Source organism: Argentina silus (assembly GCF_951799395.1).
Source record: "Argentina silus genome assembly, chromosome: 1".
Classification (NCBI taxonomy): domain Eukaryota; kingdom Metazoa; phylum Chordata; class Actinopteri; order Argentiniformes; family Argentinidae; genus Argentina; species Argentina silus.
This window is the reverse complement of record NC_139655.1, coordinates 29,170,059-29,190,486: the sequence shown is the minus strand read 5'-3', so window position 1 is coordinate 29,190,486 and position 20,428 is coordinate 29,170,059. Positions and strand designations below refer to the sequence as shown.

Genomic DNA, 20,428 nt, shown 5'->3' with positions numbered 1-20,428 from the left:
GTGCAACGCAACCGCTATCGATCAGCCTCTTTCTCTCTCGGTGTGGTTGCATCAAAGTGGAGAGGAGACATCTGGGATCAAGGTACACCATTGCTGCTAACACAGTGACATCTACGTAGGTCAGAGGTAGACCACCACGGGTCTGTGTGGCTCACCGTCACCTCGGATGACTCCACGCTTCTCTGTCTTGGTGCTTCTATGAATATGCTGTCATTTATACCATTAGCCTTGTGTGTGTTTGTGTGAGCTGCGTGTGTGTGTGTGTGTGTGTGGTAGCTGTGTGTGTGTGTGTGTTAGCTGTGTATGTGTGTGTGTTAGCTGTGTATGTGTGTGTTAGCTGTGAGTGTGTGCGTCTTAGCTGTGTGTGTGTGTGTGTGTCTTAGCTGTGTGTGTGTATGTTAGCTGTGTGTGTGTGTGTGTGTGGGTGTGTGTTATCTGCGTGTGTGTGTGTGTTAGCTGTGTATGTGTGTGTTAGCTGTGTATGTGTGTGTTAGCTGTGTGTGTGTTAGCGGTGTGTGTGTGTGTGTGTGTGTGTGTGTGTTAGCTGCGTGTGTGTACCTGCTGTGCCTGTAGCCTGTGCTGCAGCTGGAGCCGTAGTGTGTTGGGCTGGCTAGGGACCACCCCGGCGGGCCGCAGCCCGGGCCGGGGCTGCATCCTCAGCATGGGGTAGCCCGGCCGCGGGCCCATCTGACCGGCCATGGGGTGGAAGCCAGGGTCCTGCATGGGACCGGGCCCGGGGTAGCCCCTCTGGGCCAGGTGGGGGGGCAGGGGGCCGAACTGCTGGCCGTAGACGGGGGGCTTCTGGTCGAGCATCATGGAGGGGTCCTGGGAGAACTGCTCCTGCTCCACCGACTGACCCTGGAGAGGACAGGAATACATTACACACACACACACACACACACACACACACACACACACACACACACACACAGTAGAAGATACAAGAGGCTGAGAGGTTTAACAAAGAAAGAAACAGAGAGAGAGAGAGAGACAAGGGAGAGAACAAAGAGAGGAGAGGTAGGGAGGCAGAAGAGATTCAAATTGATAGTGGGTGAAGAAACAGAAAGTGAGGATTGAAGGAAGTGGGAGCTAGGTTATTAATCTCACCTGGCCTACCAAAGCAGGGATGCCCAGGGCTCGGTCGATCTCCTCCAGGCCGTCAAAGTCCTTGAGCACGGTGTAGAGCTGAGAGAGCAGAGCCCCTTCGTCTGACGGACCCCCGTCACCAGGCCCTGGCCCACACAACACCTCCTCCTGGGGGTTTGAATACACAGACCTGGGGGGGAGGGGGGTGGAGGTTAGGGCCATCCAAATATCACTTGTGGTTATAGTCAATAATTCAAAAAGAGAAAGAGTTAATAAAAAAACACTAAAATACCTATATCCACAAGTAGTGCTAGCCCCTTTATGTGTGTTTCTCTGTGCATATAGCAGTAGCATTAACCTTGTGTGTGTGTGTGTGTGTGTGTGTGTACCTGCTGCGTCTGTAGCCAGTGCTATACTGCTTCCACACAAAAATGTAGCCGATTTAGATTCCCGAATGAACCGACAAATGTGTCTAGTTTCTGTGCAGGCCAGTAAACACATACCTTTAAAAACACATAGAAAACATTTACCTGTTCTGGTTCCCGAAGGGGGTCTGCTCGATAGGCATCATGCTGTCTGGCCACGGAGCCGTCTGGTTGGGTGGAGCCTGCTGCTGGGAGAACTGGTGGGTGGCCATGCCCATGTCAATACCAGACTGGGCTGCTATGGAGATGAGGACCACTGGTTACACTTCATTTCTTAAAGGTTTTTTTTTTTTTTTTTTGGTAGGGCTGTCCCACTCGTGTATTTTATTTGTATTGGATAAAGATGGTATAGAAAGACAAGGCGGAGAGGGTATGTCTGGAGGGCATGGGCCGGTTTCGAACCCTAACGCATATTGTATGTGTGCGCTGCAGGTCATTGTGCTAGGCCACTGGCCCGTACCGGGCCACGAGACTTCATTTCTTAAGTGTGTCACGAGTCATTCCCTAGATGGCCTGCAGGTGGCAGTCATCGCATCTCTGTGAGTCACAGATTTTATCAGGTCACCGACTTTGTTTTGGTTTCCTGTGTGTGTGTGTGTGTGTGTGTGTGTGTGTGTGTTTCTATGTTCTCTAACAAGCCACACACACCCCCGGGGTGAAAGACTGGACTGTGGTTCGAGGCAGGGTTGTTTTAAACATGGTGACCTATGATGAGATGAGTAAATATACGTATAAACATTGCCGGTTGGCCGACACCGTTAAATAAAAAATAAAAAATGACACTAACGAAGTAGGGGCAGCGATTGGCTCACCATTGGCCATCATCTGGGACTGCAGCATCTGCCTGGGCCCTGGTTGGCTGTTGGACCTCATGGGGCCTCCGGGGCCAGCGTTGGGGCCCATGCGTGTGTGGAGTGCCCCCTGTTGGCCGGGAGCTCCCTGAGGAGGGGCAGAGGCGGAGCCGCTGTGACCCTGGGGACCCCAACCCTCCTGCTGCTGCTGCTGCTGCTGCATGCCTGCCCGAGGACCACCCATGAGACCTGGAGGGGAGGGAGGGAGGGAGGGAGGGAGAGATGAAGTGAGTGAGTGAGTATGAGAGAGAGTGAGTGAATGTGAGAATGAAAGTGAGAGAGAGAGAAGAGGAGAAGAAAAGCGGAAGAACAGGGGCAGCATAGGAAGAATTTCCCTCTGCACTTCTCTATCTGGAGCTGCAGGGTGGTGACCACGCAGACAGCATGGTAGAGAGCTGCAGGGTGGTGACCACGCAGACAGCATGGTAGAGAGCTGCAGGGTGGTGACCACGCAGACAGCATGGTAGAGAGCTGCAGGGTGGTGACCACGCAGACAGCATGGTAGAGAGCTGCAGGGTGGTGACCACGCAGACAGCATGGTAGAGAGCTGCAGGGTGGTGACCACGCAGACAGCATGGTAGAGAGCTACACAAGCGGGGAACCTTTGCTTAGGTGTGTACCCTTGTGTGTGGGTGACCCTCAGGCTTCCTGCCTCAGGAAGTGACTCACTCCTGCAGTGACGTGTCACAGCCCCCCTACCGTGTCAGAGTGAGAGTGGGTACGTAATGGATACCGCGTACGAACAGCACTAGTACGTCACATGGGTTTAGCGTGTCGGACCGCACGCAGATCTGAATGCATGAGGAGGCGGGTGCTGGTCTGCTCACTCTGGGGGACGGCTTTGGTGACGCCAGAGGGGGGAATTTAAATTTGAACTGATGACGAGAGAGGAATCGACTCGTTGAGGTTGAAGGTTCCTGATACGGTGGGAAACTCACCGTATCAGGAACGACTTTATGACAGTATGACTTTACTGTCATAACGCCAAACAACCCATTCACTAACAACAACCCCCCCCCCCCCCCCCCCCCGTTTCTCCAGCAGACTCCACCCACCTGCGTTGACCAGATTGGTCTGATTGGCCATCATGGTGTGGTTTCCCACCATGCCTTGCTGCTGCTGCATCAGTGTGTAAGGGCTGGTGGTCCTCATGGGGGGGTACGCTCCCGAGGGGGGCTGGGAGGACAAGTTCATGTCCAGGGACACACTCCTCACAGGCAGACCTCTGCCTGGCTGGCCTGGTCTTGGACCGCCAAAGTCTGGAGACACACACACACACAAAAAGGGTTGTACGAGATACAGTGACAATGTATCGTCATGGATGATAAAATACAAAATGGAAGGAAATACAAGGTCAAATAAACTGCACCAAAATTCTTCAGTGACACACAGTAAACCGTGTGTGAGACTCACTGCCTGGACCCATGCCGGGCATGCCCCTCTGCTGCTGCTGCTGCTGCTGCTGCGTTGCCATGGCAGGGTTGGTCTCAGCGGTGATTTGCAGGATGTCGTTGATGATGGTCTGCTTGTCCAGGGCGCTAGGCAGGGACACGGGCCGCGGCTCACAGAACAGCTGGGGCAAGTCCTCCAGGATGTCATCCAGCTCTGACGACTGGAGGAGGGGGGGAGGGAGGGGGGGGGGGGGGGAAGAGGGTGAGAACACACAACACAAACACAACACACAAACAATTATCTAAACAAACAAAATGTTGTGTGTACGGTAGAGGCACGCACGCACGCACACACAGACACACACACACACAGAAGAATATGACCATGACACAAGCAATAACAAAATAATTTCCAGGAAACAAACAAACTTTGAACAGGGGGGAGGTCAGACACGTGTGGCAGTAGCAGTAGCAGCAGCAGCAGAAAGCCCTCCTTTATCTGGGAGAGGGAGTGAGAGAGCAACAGCAGGGCTCTGCTCTGCCATGCCATTCCTACGGTCTCTCAATCTACCCCTGGCTGAAAATGCACCACTTTCACCAAATCTAGGCCAGAGACTTCACATTGACTTAAAAAGGAGGTTATCAGAATAACACACCACTCTCACTGCTTATCGCTGCCACTCTCTGGGCACAAAGAAAACAAGTCCATTTGCTTTTTTTTCTTTCTTCTCCTTCTTCCTACTCTTGGATATTTGAACAACACATATTAGGAGCAAAGCCTGATATTCGTACACACATTGTTGTCCCACATCTACCGACAGACACACACAGACACACAGCTAGTGACTGGAGTACAACAGTGACACTGGCTCCATGGTTTGACATGTTTTAACTTTTCTGTTTTTAGATGAAGAATACCAGTGAATAACAACGTGGTATGAAGTGGTTGGTTGTTGCCAAAGCTCCCACTGCCCCCCTTCCCCCCCAGTGCTACCAGAGTCTGTCTAGGGCAGATAACGTCTCTGCTACAATTTGCCCAGCTTTACTCCCCCCCCCCCCCAGCCCCCCACCACACTTTTCACTCTGTCGTCTCTGTGTCTAAAACAGAACAGTCTAGAAGATAGAACAGTCAGATGAGTCTTCATGTCAAGATAGGATAAAACATTTTGGGGGGGGGCTGTGAGTAAATAAGTTGCAGTGTCTGTGAGCCGCCACTAGAGGGCATTAGACTGGATGTCTCTGTTACAGCTCACTATGACAAACACAGGCACTAGCAGGGCTGCTAAATGGATTAGGAATGGAGGCAGGACTGAAGTAGTCCCTGGACCGGAACACGGTGAGAAAAGCCTAGACATGGCCAGATGAATAGAGACCCAAGGTGGTGTTTCAACAGTAAAGCCTCCTTCTGCTTATGCCGCAGCTTAACACACACAGACACACACACACAGGTATATCCAGTTGCTCTGTCCAGAGCCCTGTCTGCTGGCTGTGTTCTTACAGACACAGACACGCACACACACACGGGACACGCACACGGGACACGCACACACACACGGGACACGCACACACGCACGGGACACGCACGGGACACGCACACACGCACGGGACACGCACACACACACACACACACACACCAGTGCTTGCAGACAGGATGTGGGCAGGGAGAGGAGCCCTAATGAGGTCAGGAATGATGTAATGCTCCTGAATGCTCAAATCTCCCCCTCCCCTCTTCTCCCTTTTTCAATTCTCCCCTCCACTCCTCTCTTCTCTCCTCTATCCTCTCTCTCCATTTCCATATCCCTCTCCTCCTCTCTCCTGCTTCTCATCTCATTCATCGCTCTCTCTCTCCATCCTTTTTCTCCGCTCACCCCCCCCCCCCCCCCTCCCCCTCCTCCTCTCTCTCTCTCTCTCTCTCTCTCTCTCTCTCTGCATCTCTGTTTACAGCTAGCAGTAATGCACTATATAAACAGTAGCGACTCCTCAACTGAGTTATTGGTCCATTGGAGCATATAACATCATTAGAAACAACCGTGCATGCATACAATTCCCAGTTATTAAAAATGCATGATGAAAACACTGAGCAGATGGGATCCATGTTGAACTCCCTCTCTGGGAAGGTCGTTTCTTGATCTAACCGTTGTTATGCCAGTTAAGTAGGCCTATGTAGACCTTGTAGGCAAGCAGGCCTACGTCACTTTCTCAACAATGACTCCGCCAGTTAGGGAGATGTCATCCAAGACCTCGCTGTGGATTAACTCATCATTTCTTTCTATCTTTCAAGAATCAAGCTTTAAATCATTATTTAAAAATCAGGTCCCCTTCCCCTTCCCCCCCCCCAAATAAATGATTTTCTAATATTCATGTCCCTTTTCTGAAGGAGGACTGTGCCAGTTTGACTAGGGGGGTCATGGCGTCTCTGACCCAGACCGTGCCAGCTTACAGGAAAGGAGAAACGAGAGCGCAGCGGGAGGAAGCAGAGCTGGCAGTGAGTGACCAGCCCTCGTCCATTAAAAAACTAAACAACATCAGGGTGTTTTTTTCACAAGGGAGTCCCGACTCCTTCTAGTGCTGGTGACCCACCTAAAGCCTCGCAGATCGGATTCTGACCTTGAAAATAAAAAGACCTGTAAGGCTACGGCAACATACCACAAATCAGTGTATATAGTACATGGATCCAACCCAGCCACAGCACATTGGGGGATGGGGGGGAGGGGGGTGGACCGAGGTATGAAACCCATCAACTAGACCTGACCCGGTGTTTGGACAACAGTTAAAATGTCAGCTATGCACACACAGCCCTCTGGCTGTCTTGACAGAGTCAGGGAGGCTGCTCTAGGGGGCGCTAGCAGGGTCATAGAGGACACTAATGAAGTCCTCTTCCCACCCCCCAGGAACACCTGTCTCTGGCTAAGCTCCGAGCTCCGGATGCCAGGAGAGGTGAACATGTCACCTCTCCCTCCTCCCCCCCCCCCCCCCCCCCCCACCAACAACTGCTCTGTCTCATATGAGGACAGGAGGTCAGGGGGGTTGATAGGCCTGGATTTTGTATCGTAAAGAGACACAGAGGTGGGGGGGGGGGGGGCGGGGGCGGAGAGGGTGCAAAATATATATGTACAACCTTAAGAGGGGGACAACACAAATTTTTGCATTAGGGCTATCTAATCTAGAAGGACAAAGAGACACACGCACGCACACACGCACGCTCTTTTAAAGTAGGTAGGCAAAAAGAGGGGGGAGACCAGTACAGACTTGGGTGTTTCTGCTACCTTCTGCTCTCAATCCTGTTTAGGAGGCCTAGGATAAGTGGAGGAGCGCAGGCACACCCTGGTATCACAGAGATAACACTGTCTGTTACTGTCTCCCCAAGGCCCAAATGGAGCCCTCCAGGCCAGGCTGCTCAGAGAGGTGAGCTAGGCCCCCGGCTCCAGCCCCGGCTCCAGCCCCAACCTCAACCTCAACCACCACTCTCCTCTTCTCTCTGCTCTGATTTCTCATTTAGCTCTGCTCGATCCATCAATAATTCAGCACTCAAACAAAGACGGGGGGGGGGGGGGGGGGGGGGGGGGGAGGGCGCGGAGAAAGAGGGAGGGAGGAGGGCAAGAGAGGGAGAGGGATGATGGAGGAGGGGGGACGTTAACAGTACGCTTTACACACGTGGCCAAGCAGCGATTCTCCCATTAAGAGAAGACACCCAGACACCCACTCACTCACTCGCACAAGTGGAACAGCTTCTAATGAAGTCACAGGCATACTTAACGTCTAACAGCTCCCTCTTTCCGAGCTGACAAACAAATGTGTATCATTTCGAGGGAATATTTTTCTTTCTATTTTTTTTTGCCTGCCGGTAAATTGGCATTCACCAAAACGCCCCTCCCGCTGTAAAAATGCTTTTAAGTGCTTTAATCACTCTCCAACTGTGAAAAGCTGGGAGTCCCCCCCCCCCCCCCCCCCTTTTATTTTTGACGGTGGTAGTTTAAGACATGCAGAGGGGAGGATTTAACAGCACAGCGACTCGTACACCCTCTACCAGCGCTCTCTCCTCCTCCATTGGTTGTCTGCTCTAACCTAAGGACTTTGCTCTGCTTAACCTCATTCTGGCTCCAACCAGGAAGCCCCTGGTGAGTGAGCCCTCTTGGATCTAAAACCATCTTTGATCTGGACTCTCTCACTCTCTCCCTGGCTGCTGCTGCTGCTGCTGCTGGTGCTGCTCCTCCCCCTCCTCCTCCTCCTCCTCCCCTTCTCCTCCATCGCCATGGTAGCAGTGGGGCCATGCAGTAGCATATGGCTCATCATTTTCACTGTGCCTGCCGAGGCTGGACACTCCTGCTGGGGGAATCTACACTCCAATCATCACTCTTTCTTTCTTTCTTTCTTGCTTGCTTTCTATCCTTCTCCCTCTCTCAGCATCATCATCATCATCTCACTCTCTGTCTGTCTAATCGGCTCCCTCGTTTCCCTTCTGCATACGGACCCAGACAGACACACACACACACACACACACACACACACTCCAGTCCTCTCCTCCCTCCTCTGCCTTTCACATTCGATACCACCCCCCACTGTCTGCATGGGAAAGCAGAGCTGTTTCCAGGGAAATACGGCAGAGCGAGAGCGCTCAAGAGAGGGGGGGGGGGGGGGATGGGAGGGAGGGAGAGAAAGATGGGGAGGAGAGAGAGAGAGAGAGAGAGGAGGAGAGGGAGAGGGAGAGAGAGACTGGGAGTGAGTGAGAGAAAGAGAGAGAGAGGACGAGGAAAAGAGTTGTTCCTAATGGCTACAGTACACAGGCTTCTCTCCTACTCTAACCATGAGGGCAGAGAGGCTGCAAACGCCCGCCCCCACAGAAAAAGAAAAAAAAACTGGCATTGTCCACTTCCTCTGTTACCTGGCAATACCGAGTCTCTCTCTCTCTCTCTCGCCAATCCCGGCCGTGCCGGCCAACGCCACTGAGATCAAATACCCAGAGTGCCGCGGGGGCCTTTTCCAAATGTCACAGTTGTTTGAAGCCGGCTGATGGTCTCTCTGAGCCCGTGCTGCCTAGACAGCGGCCATCACAGAACCACGCCTAGGGTGTGTGTGTGCGTGTGTGTGTGTGTATACTGTGGACCATCTTCTGCAGTCTGGACCATTTATAGCGTGTGTGTGTGTGTGTGTGTGTAGCTGTACCATCGTGCCTTGATCTGGGGCTCTGTGGAGCCAGCATCAGCTCTCTAACCCAGATTAACACGCAAGCAGCCAGATAGGGAGACAAGGCAACCAGGGCACTCAACACAGGCCACAAAGTTTGGGGCTGCGCTCGGCCAATGGGAAGGCTGGTTACACAGGCCTCATTTAACAGCAAATGGGCCACAAAACATGCCCCTCCCTCTGTAACACCGACGGTCTCTTTTTCTCAATCTAGAACACAGTCCCGAGACCATCAGGGTAGATAGAGGAGGGTCATGTTGTCTAAATAGTCCAGGATATGACGTCACAAGTGTTAAGTGTTAAGAGTAAAAACCTAGACAGAGAGATGGATGGATACTCCATTGAGCTGCCCTGCCCTGCCTCCTGCCCTGCCCCCTGCCCCCTGCCCTGCCTTGCCACAGATCTTTAGAACCACCCACCTGCTCCGCCCGGTCGTAGCCCGCGTCCTGCTTCTCCGTCTTCACGTGGGGCATCTTGGCCCCCTCCACCTTCACCTCCCCGGGCTCCATCTTGGCCGCCTTGTCCTTGAGCATGGAGTCGTCCTTGTCCAGCAGGTAGCGTAGCAGGGCGTTGTCCTTCTTCTTGGGGCTCAGGGGCTCCTGTTTGGGGGTGAGCTCCGCGCCCACCGAGCTCCCCTGGCCTCCGCCCCCCCCGCCCGCCTGGTCCGTCTGGCCCATCTCCTTCCCCGTGGCCTCGGCCGTGAGCTTGGCCAGGTCCACGGGCGAGGTGCTGTTCTGCAGCAGCCTGTGGAGGATCTTGTGTTTCTCCTTCAGAGAGGTGGCGTGGCCGCCGGGGGTCCCCGCGGTGTGGGGTCCCCCCAGGCCTCCCGCCGGCCCCCCCGAGAGGTCCTTGCCGTCCCCTCCGTTGGGGGACAGGGGTGTCTCCAGGGGCTCCGTCTTGGTGGTGAGCAGCTGCAGGAGTTTGGTGTGGCCCTTGTTGTCGTGGAGGCGGCTCTGTGCGTCCGGACCCCCCTCTGCGGCCCCGTCCCTCTCCTCCTTGGGCTCGGCCAGGCCGCTGTCTGTCTGTCTCTGGTCACACGGACCCTGTCCTTGCTCGCTGTGAGCACCAAATGAGTCACCACCACCACCACCGCCGCCGCCGCCACCACCACCACCACCACCACCACCGCCTCCACCGCCTCCACCACCACCCAGTTTAGATATCATATGAGCGTTGGCTCCTGACCCTGCCGTGACACCGGCTGGGGAGCCCATCTTCCTGTCAGGTGACCCCATGGTGTTGGCGTGCGGGTGCCCATGCCCGTGCCCGACCCCGTGGCACTCGCTCAGGGCCTGCAGGGCCGACAAGGAGCTGCTGGTGTAACTGTGGCTGTTAGCATGACTGTTAGCCGCTCCACCGCTACCTCCACCGCCACCACCACCAGCCCCACTCCCACTGCCACACATCCCCACAGGGGAGGGCGAGTGCAGGCCTCCGACCACACGAGGGCTCCCTGCCCCCCCTGGGCTGACACGGTGCCTGGGGGACAGCATAGAGTTCTGTTGGCCCTGGTGGGGGCCTCCGGCTGGGCTGGGGCTGCCGCGAGACGGGCTGCTCATCCTCCAGTTGGGGCCCTGTTGGGGAGGCTGCATGCCACCGGGATGGCCGTGTGGCTGGGGGCAGCCGTAGCGGTAGCCCTGCATGTGACCCCCCATGGGCCCTGGTTCTCTTGGGCCTGGAGGGGAGAAGGGCGTGCTGTTGCTGCTGCTGATGGTGTCCTGACCTTGGGGTCCACCACCTGAGAGACTGCCTGGGGTTGGAGGGGTCATGGAGGGGGCCGACGTCATGGGTTTGGGGCCCATCCCTGTCCCCTGACCACCAGGGCCCATGTCCTGGCCCATACCGCATACGGTCTGCTCCCTGGAGACAACAACACAGAAAACGCATGTTATGTTTACGCATTAAGGCACGAGAGAGGCTGTGTTTTATGGTGAATAAAGTCACAGCTGAGGGGCGTTGTTCGGCCTGCTTTGTTTTGGAAACACTGTAACAACGGTTACAAAACAAAACAGAATTCGGACAAGAAAACAATGCTGGAAGTATTTGTTTTGTGATAGATGGTGGTAACAGAACAGGTAAAACCTGTCAAAGATGTTAATTTATCAGGGAATAAAGCATGGCTTCGAACGCCTCTCGGCCAATCGCAACGCTCGTTCTGATCAAACTGTTGTATAAATGTTGATTATATAAGTCAGACACAGAGACAAACACACACAGGCAGGGTTTAACTACCACACAAAGACTTCACTGTGGCTCCGAGGGTGTGTGAATACCAGTGAATCAGAGATGTCATGTTGGAAGAATAAAGACCCCCCCCGTGTGAAGACCCTGATTCCCCTCCGAGGCTCCCAACAAAGTTTATCCACCCCCTCACATGCGCGCACACACAAGACTCTACTGTCTCTGCTTCAGTCCCCCCGTAACACTCCTCTCCCATGACACAGCTACTCACAGCACTGATGGCATGCATGCAGTCACATGGGCGCACACTCATACTCACACAGGAGGTGTATGTATATGAGACCAATCGAGGAGGAGTGCTGTGGGGCATGAACAGGCACACACAGGCACACAAGCTAGCACATGCCTAAGCTCTCTCTCATTGTCTCTTACAAGACACAGACAGACACACACACACACACACACACACACACAGAGCTGTAGGTGGGCACACATACCTCTGTAGTATGTGTAGGGACATGTAAAGCTGGGGTTCATTGGTGGCAGGGGAGCGCACCAGCTTGCTCTTGGTGTGAGCCGACACGATGGTGCCGTCAGAGAGGGAGAACCGGTAGATGGGGCTGAACGCCTGGCCGTGTCTCAGCACTGCACACACACACACACACACACACACACACACACACACACACACACACACACACACACACACACACACACACACACGCCAATATGAAGGGTTAATAGACCACACACACTGGAATACGGACCTCTTCAGCTTTACGGGCACTTTAAAACATGGATGTGAAAGTCAACATGTTGATCATGTGCATTGTGTCGTATTTCAAGGCGATAAATGATATCCTGAGTTAAATATGGGTCAGGGTCGTCTCACCCTCCTGCTGGTGGCGCTTGGCGAAGGACATCTCCCCGTCGTTCTGCAAGTGGAACCTCTGGATACACCTCCTGACCAGGTCCTCCCAGCCGGGCTTCATGGACGCCCGCAGCAGACTGGTGTCCAGAGACGTGATCTTACCTACGCATGCACAGGGAAAACAGTCAGGCCACTGTGTGTGTGTGTGTGTGTGTGTGTGTGTGTGTGTGTGGGACGGTTGGTCTTGTTGGTGTGGGTGTGTGTGTGCGTGTGTGTGTCAAGAAAATGTAGCTGGCACGGTCGCTCTCCCCTACATGCTGTTCGACAACGTAATGTAGTGTAGTTCCCTGTCAGCCTCTTCCGGCATAAAAGGAGGCAGTGGTGCGTTTAAAGGGTTGACAGGCAGACTGCAGGGGAGAGTGACAGCCGCTGGGACTGACTAAAGACCTGTCACCTGAACAGACAGGTACTAGGGAACAAGAACAGTACTACACCTAAGACACACACACACACAGCCTCTATCCTGGGAGATAAGCTGAAGGACTATGTCTACCAGCGTGCGTGTGTGCGTGTGTGTGTGTGTGTGTGAGAGAGACACACACAGGCACTGCCCGGGCTGTACATCAAAGGCTAGGTAAGAGACAGACAGCTGTCTGCACCTACGTACATGCCAGCACTCCCAACATGTACTTTACCACCCAGTGAGTAGAAAGAGGAGGGAAGTACAAAGTGGTGGATTCCCTTCGGGCTTTTACCAAGGATATAATCAGTGTTCAAATTGTTTGGGCTGTAGTGTGTTAAGAGACTTGAGAAGAGGCATGGTTAAAAAAGAGCTAGCTACAGCTTTGGCAGTGCCCAAGCTGGTTCTTGGTCTTGATGTCTGTTCGGGTGGCACAGCACAGGAAAAGCAGGTAGGTCTAGAATAGGTTTTGCTTGCCTACACAGTATCAGCCGAAAAGACCTTGTGATTGGCTAATGCCGGGCCTGGTCAGATGATGTGGCGATAGAGCCTAGCTGCTGTGTGATTGGTTGGTTGCTTGAGTTGGTTACCTTGGAGGTCCTGGCGGGTGGTGAAGCTCTCGTGCGTGGGCAGCATGGGTCTCTCCTTCATGGGGACTCTGCGTGCCACACAGATTAGACACGACTGGAAGTCTATAGAGAGAGAGAGAGAGAGAGAGAGAGAGAGGGGTGGGGGGGGGGGGTGAGATGGAGGGAGGAATGGGGGGGAAAGAGATATAGGGCACAGGGAGCATGACGAATGGAGGGAGGGGGGGGAAATCGTGAGAGAGAGTGGGGGAGTGGGAGAGAGAGAAATTGAAATGTGTGTTATTGCCAGCCTGTGCTCCTTTGTGAGGCAGCAGAGCTGGAGCTGGCGGGGGGACATGATGAAGTGTGACCTTTGAGGTGTGTGTGTGTGTGTGTGTCACTTTGGCTGTGCTCCCATGCGGGGCCACCTCCCACTGATGAGCCCTCCCCTGCTCTCACATTAAAGGAGACAAACCCACACCAGACAGTCGACCGACACACGCACGCGCACACACACACGCGCACACACACACACACACACACACAAGCATGCACTGACTGACTGTCAACTGACAGTGACCCCAAAAAGTCTGCCAGCCAACTGTCTCTTGCCAGTGTGTGAAACACAGACACAAGCACATACACAGAGGGTTAGAAGAAAGAAAATGAACACGCACGCACACACACACACACACACACACACACACACACCTCACTCCCTGAATCCCACATCTCACTCCCTGAGTTGTAAACAGGGCCTCTTGGGTGGTCTGAGCCTTAGATCTCCAGGTCTCTGCTCTCTCTCCTTCCCTCACTCTCTCCCTGGCATGAGGAGACTGCTCAGTACACCCATTCTAACACAACAAGTAGACCTGCGCACACACACACACACACACACACACACCTCTGGCCTGTGTCCTAGGTGGTCTCTCTGCCAGGGTATGGCTGGCAACACAGCTGGCACAGAGAGAGAGAGAGAGAGAGAGAGAGAGAGAGACCAGCGGCCACAAAGGCTAGAGGCTTTAGTCTCTAACCACCTCTCCTCGCTCTAAGAGGGCCACGCTCTGCCAAGACACCAACAACCATCTCACCTTATTATTGATCGACTGTCTGAATCACCTGGTGATACTCACTTCAAGTGAGTAAGGTACGCACGATAGAACTTCAACAGCTTTACTAAACCACTTGCACCTGCTAAGCAAATCTTTGAGATTTATAAAAAAAAAAAAAAAAAAAAAAAAAAAAAAAGAGGCAAAAACCATGTGTGCCTGGTATTATTGCCTGGTTTATTCTTAATTGCATTTTTTTTCAGCGATTGAGAGATGCACCCAAAAGAGGTCAGTGTTTTGTCTGCTACAGACGGGTTCTAACCTGAGGCCAGACGTGAACCTGTTGAACTCTGAACCCGGGAGTAAAAGAAGGAGCGAAAGAAACAAAGCTCTCTCCCATCTCAATGTTTAATAATAATAATAGTAAAATAATAATAATAATACATCAATGAGGTGGAGGTTAGGAAAAGGTCAGGGAGAACAGGAGGGTTTTGCAGGCGGGGATTGGGGAAAAAGAGGGTTATGGACTCATGCTTTCTCTTGCTTTCTCCACAGATCACAATTAGTCCACAATCGTTCATTAGGTTCACAACCGTTCACAATTAGTCCACGAGCTCAAACAGCGTGAAAAACCACTATCAATTAAATGCTGTTGAGCTCGTAATTCCATATGTGGGGCTGAACAGAAATTATATACCGTGTGTCTAAAATCATTTAATTTAGTGTCATAAGACATTCATGTGGAATGTACATGAATTATGTATGGGCTTTAATGAAAGCGTCTCAGAATCAGGCAGCCATCCTATGCAGACATGTAGGGCGGTGGAAAGGCTTTAGGGGATGGGAGCTGTCATGAAATCCACATGTATACATTTCTAATGTACCTTCTTTGACTTTGGGCTCTGAGACGGCGAAGCACTGTGTGGGGGTGCTATATGCACACTTCACCCCCCCCCCTCCTCCTTCTCACCGCTTCTCCCTGTTAACCCATCCATTGCTCCTTTCTTCTTTCTCTTGCTCCCCCTCTCCTTACATACCTTCTATCAACCATATCTTCCTCTCCTTCCCTCTCTCCCTCCTCTTCAATGAACGTGGGCTCAGGGCAATGCAATGCATGGTGTTGTACCATACCCTCTTTCGACCCTTAAATCCATCCATCCTTCCTTTCCGTCACCCTCTCCCCCCCCCCCCTTCGCCCCCAACCCTGCGTACCTTCTCCCTCTTCCTTGATGGACTTGGGTTCGGACACGGCGAAGCACTGCATGGTCTCGTATTTCTGTTGGGCCTCGTGGTCGTGCTGCTCCTCCTGGTTGTCGCTATGGGGGTTCACCAGCATGCGACAGTTAAACGTGTGGCTGTTCCTCCGTGGACCGTCGCTGGACCACGGAACACCGTTCACTGGAGAGACGGAGAGAGAGAGAGAGAGAGAGAGAGAGAGAGAGAGGGGGGGGGGGGGAAAGTCATTATTGTGACTGAAACCTACCCTGGCGAAATACCCTGGGGGGGGGGGGGGGGGTATGGCTTCTGTTTTGAATTATTTTACTTCATTACTTCATATCCATCCTCATTTAGTTTAGTAGTCTTTCTCCTTGACTCTAAAGGGCACCCTTTTTTTTATTTTTGTTGAAAATACTGCAAGCACAGCACTGCTTCTCGTCCTTCCCTTCCAGTCATTAGTGTGTTTTTGTAAATACTAGACAACTTGAACTTCTGCAGAACGGTACTGGTTGTTCAGAGTAAGCATAACTGAGAGGATAACAGACAACACTTGCAATGAGAGACACAGCCCGAAGGAAGAGACAGGACAAGAGTGTGTGAGAAAACACTTGAGGGGTAAAAGATCAGTCTGATGAACACTTGGAACCTTGAGCTCTATGCCACGGAAGACCTCTAAAACGACCTTGCCGATCTCCACACACACACACACACACACACACACACACACACACACACACACACACACACACACACACACCATCTGGTTCATGATCTCATTCAGCACGCATTGATAAGCCCCTGTATCTGGGACACAGCCCCGCTGCTGATCATTTCCAGGGTGCTCTGCAGTGCCACCCAGCACAGAGACATGAGCTTCAGAGAAGCACTACAGAGACATCCTGATGGGGGCACTGACATACATTACCACCGCCTCTTGTGGGGAAGAAAGGAGGAGAGAGAGTGAGAGAGAGATGGGGGGAGAATGGGAATAAGAGAGGGGAGGAGAGAAGGAGTAAGAATGGGAGTGAGAGAGAAATATGAGTGGGGGGGGGGATAGAAAGGGGGCAGAGGAGAGAGCAATAAAGATGTAGGGGACAGGAGCGAGAGAGAGAGAGAGAGAAAAAAAGGCAGATCAGAGAGCCAGGGAGAGGGAACATGGAAATAAGAGATCAACAGGGAGAAAAGGAGGGCAGTACAAATAGAAAGCAAAATGGAGAGGGGAGGGAGAGGCGCAAGGGAGAAAGAGACTGAGAGAATAATACTGACAGGAGTGAGAGAAGCGGAAAAGGGAAGAAAATTAGAAGAAAAGAATGGGGAGCAAGAGAGGGACTGAGCATTAGTGCCAAATGGGAGGGGAAGACAGAGAGAGACACAGAGAGAGAGAGAGAACTGGAAGGAGAGCAGGAGGTGATGATGGAGGGAGAAGTAGAAGGAAAGAGGAGTTACGAGATGTAGACTGACCCAGACTCTTGGGCAGCAGGTTCTTGATGAACTCGGCGTGGTCTCCCACGTGCAGAACACTGTAGACGCTGGTGTTCATGAGCTCCTCCTGGTTGTAGCGCAGGTACTGGGTCACATTCTCCGACACAAACACGATGTTCCCCTCCATGTTCACCACGAAGAAGAAGCCATCCAGGGCCTGAGGGACAGAGGCAGGGAGACGAGAGGGTTTTTAGACAATTGTTTTCAATCGATTTCAATGGATTGTTTGGGCATTGACTCACAAGAGCAGATAGAGCAGAGAAAGAGAGGGCTTGACAGAGCACCTTGTGAGGTGTTGGAGATGAGTATGTCGAAGAACTACAAGTACATCTCCCCAGAGACACTGTAAGGCACACAAATCATACACATCAATACCAGTATCTGAATGTGTTCCCCCCCCTACGGAGGACTGTTTTATAAAAGCCTCCGAATGGTGCAATCTTCCGTTGAAAGGAAAACATCAGCTTTCAATGGATTGCTTTTTTTAAAATAAAATGCTGGCCTTTGACGTCGTTAGCAGAAGGACAGAACATTAGAAATTATTGGAAATGAAAAGTAAAAAAAAAAAAAAAAAAAAAGCATTATTAGAAATACAATGGGCATGATAATTGTTGTTTTGATATAAAGCCACGGGGGCTGAAGGCATGCAATGAGATCTCTGGTGAGTGCCGAAGCGCTGAGGCCCAGGAACTAATTGAGTGAGCTGTGTGACAATGGTGTGACACTAACGATCAAGCAGCAGTACATTGACTCTCTAATTCTGCTCATCCACAATGGGAGTGCTGTAATTACCACAGAAGAAAGAAAACGACCCGTTCTGTCTCTCAAAATCCCCATTCCTGGTGTTCCCCCCCCCCCTAGATTCTCTCTCAAACTAAATGCTAAGGACTCAAAATCAGCAACTAGAGGCCACCAAAACCAATCTTCTTCCACCGAGACCAATTGAAGAGAGAAGGTTTTACGAGGAGGGTGGTGGAGCGAAGCAGGTGGTGGCGTCTTTAATGGTCTAAGTAGGAGACACTGCACTCCCCTGCCAGCCTACAGACTTCAAGTGGTGTTGTGTTGAACGGAGGCAGCCGAGCTATGCGGAGCAGCTGCTCTTCCCCATGCAGAGCCGAGAAGGACCGAGGGACAACGTCGGGAGAAAACCTGGTGAGATTCCCCATTATTTCCAGCTTGGCTGCCACAGAGGCTTGGGAGCCTGCAGGCTGATGTTGGGGGAGATAAGGGCAGTATTTGCAGGAGGGGATAATTGAAAAAACACAGCCCCGGGTCAGCTATTAAAGACAAGATGGTGTCAATGAGGCCATCAAATGGCACTAGCCCCCTGGGGGTGGGGGGTGTTTGTAGCTGTAAAAGGCACACATGGCTGGCTGGCTGGCTGGCTGGCTGGCTGGCTGGCTGGCTGACTGGCGTCAAGATGGGAGGCTTGTGCCAGCACTTCTCCTCACGTCTCAGGAAGGAAGAGGAAATGAGAACTAATTCTGAACAGGCACTCCGGGCCTCCCTATTGGGCACAAACACAAACATGAGGCTGGAGCATGCCGAGTAGGGACTGATTAAAAGGCTCCTCCCGCTACTGCCTGTCTGAAAGGATGCTTTTTGCATAATGTTCGACTTAAAATGATGTTTATTTTTTGTCTCGACAACAATTCACTATTGCATTGGTCAAATGAATCCAAATGCAGAAGAGGAACAGGTCAGTATTTCTGTGAGGAGAGATCATGTAATGGACACGCAAGGCAAACAGATCTAGAGCAAGCAGTCTCCAGAGCCCACCTTTATTCAGACATTTAGTCTTATGTAACAGTGTAAACTAGCTCTGCAACTCTCTGATTTCAAATGCCCTGATTCAACATGCATTGCGACATGAATCAACATCGCTAAGCAAGTTGCGAGGCAAGCAAACACACACACTTTCTCTCCCTCTCCCTTTCTTTCTTTGCCTCTGACTCCCTTCCTAACTACCCCACTCCTCTGCCAGATGAGAGTGTTGCGTAACCCAGTGTACAGTACAGCGGGGCCCGGGGACTGTCTGTCTGTTTGCTTGCTTGCCTGGCCAGTCACAGCCCCTGCTGGGAGAGAGGTTGTTAGCTTCTCTCCCTCCCTTCCCCGAAGACATGCTAACAGCGCTAACGGAGACAACTGAGGGACACGGACTTAACCCTTTTTGAGTACACTGCCTTATAAAACAGGCCTTGGGCCTGGGGTTAAACCACAAGCATGCTGTTTTCACAAGGCCTTGTTTGTCAGTCAGTGTGACCAAAGCTGGCACAAGACCGGGCATGCCGGGGCCTTGGTGAGGGGGTCAGAGTGCACATGGGTGAGTTTCCTGCAGACAGCCTAGTGTCTGTGTGGAGTGTGGAGTTTTAATGAGCTCAGACGGAGGGGTCCGGGGCTGCGTGGGTGTGAAACCACCGGTCCCTGCTATCGTTTGTGGGCTGCTAACAGATGGGAAAGCAGGCAGGCAGGCAGCTACAGCAGCTATATTTAGGCATGAGTTGCATGTCGATTCAGTGACGCTGGACCTGGAGAGCTATAAATATTCCCTGACAGGACAGATCTTGCAGTGAACAGAGGGAAGAAGGGAGTGAGAGTGAGAGAGAGGGGGGGGGGGGGGGGGGAGTGGGGGGAGGCTGAATGGACTGATTCATCCGCCGGGCTGTTGCTTGCTTTGCCATTAGACGTCAGCACTTCAGTGGCCCTCCGCGGGACAACAGGGCCATTGCACAGCCCAGTGATTTACAGCCAGTCCAGGGCAGAAACAACCCGCTCTCCTCCTTTATCTCACACACACACACATACGCACACATACGCACACATACGCAACAACGACAATGTCGTCTATGATGGATTTACAGCGTGATGCTTTTTCATTTGAAAGCTTGAAGGGATAAAGAAAGATTCATGGAAGGGTATCCCTTTGATACAGGAAAATTCATTCACTGGAAACACTTAAGGTTTAGAAACGCCAATTGCCACGCTTTGAGGGTAGCATCCTAAAACAGTGTCTAGGAAGAGGAATAGGCTGTACAGTAAGTAGATACTTGAAACTTTCAAGTGTCAGTACTCAGTATACAGTTAAACGTCTTGTGGAATACCCCTTTATAAAATGCGTAGCCATTAGCTCGACATCGTTGCCATTTATCCGGCCACAGAGAAGAGACGCCACCCACCTCCAGCATCATTGGTCCCAGGGCATCTTTGTCGATCAGGCTTTGGCCCGTCGACGAGACATCAGCCTTCTGCACCTCCTCCTCATTGGCTGCTGCAGCTTTTTCTGTTGGAGAGATAGCCCAATCAGAATCACCAAACAAGATGACACAGACATACAGGAAACAGCATGCTCTTAAGTTAATAAAGGATATACATATATTCAAATGGGGAGGAAATATTCAATCCAGTTATGAAAAGCAAACATTTTTCCCTTGTGTGTGTGTGTCTGTGTGAAATCCTATTGCTACAGTTCTGACCTCAAAAACCTCCCTCTAACATCTCAGTTCACACCACACAGAGTTCACAATACATGCTTAAATGACCACACAAGCAGCCAACTGTAGCAGGCACAGGCACTTAGCAACTGGTGAGGTGAAAGGTTACGGTAAATGAGTGTGTGTGTGTGTGTGAGGGCGCACGCAGCTGCCACGCCGGTAGCAGCCACGAG

General features: G+C 52.1%; 1 protein-coding gene across 7 annotated transcripts in view; it reads right to left on the bottom strand.

Annotated features, from left to right (window-relative positions):
• The window catches only part of ncoa2 (nuclear receptor coactivator 2), a 55,051-nt gene that overhangs the window by 8,205 nt on the left and 26,418 nt on the right, over window positions 1-20,428 (bottom strand). For 4 of the 7 annotated variants that reach the window (XM_083680169.1, XM_083680168.1, XM_083680172.1 and 1 more), the window contains exons 5-17: window positions 19,941-20,044; window positions 16,744-16,921; window positions 15,277-15,462; window positions 13,040-13,141; window positions 12,011-12,151; window positions 11,616-11,763; window positions 9,357-10,797; window positions 3,776-3,974; window positions 3,418-3,621; window positions 2,324-2,551; window positions 1,617-1,749; window positions 1,108-1,276; window positions 559-858 (exon numbers count right to left, since the gene is read on the bottom strand). In XM_083680169.1, coding sequence (XP_083536295.1) covers window positions 559-858; window positions 1,108-1,276; window positions 1,617-1,749; window positions 2,324-2,551; window positions 3,418-3,621; window positions 3,776-3,974; window positions 9,357-10,797; window positions 11,616-11,763; window positions 12,011-12,151; window positions 13,040-13,141; window positions 15,277-15,462; window positions 16,744-16,921; window positions 19,941-20,044 — 3,533 coding nt within the window. The remainder of the gene's footprint in view (window positions 1-558; window positions 859-1,107; window positions 1,277-1,616; window positions 1,750-2,323; window positions 2,552-3,417; window positions 3,622-3,775; window positions 3,975-9,356; window positions 10,798-11,615; window positions 11,764-12,010; window positions 12,152-13,039; window positions 13,142-15,276; window positions 15,463-16,743; window positions 16,922-19,940; window positions 20,045-20,428) is intronic. The other 3 variants (XM_083680170.1, XM_083680174.1, XM_083680171.1) reach the window with 2 other exon arrangements.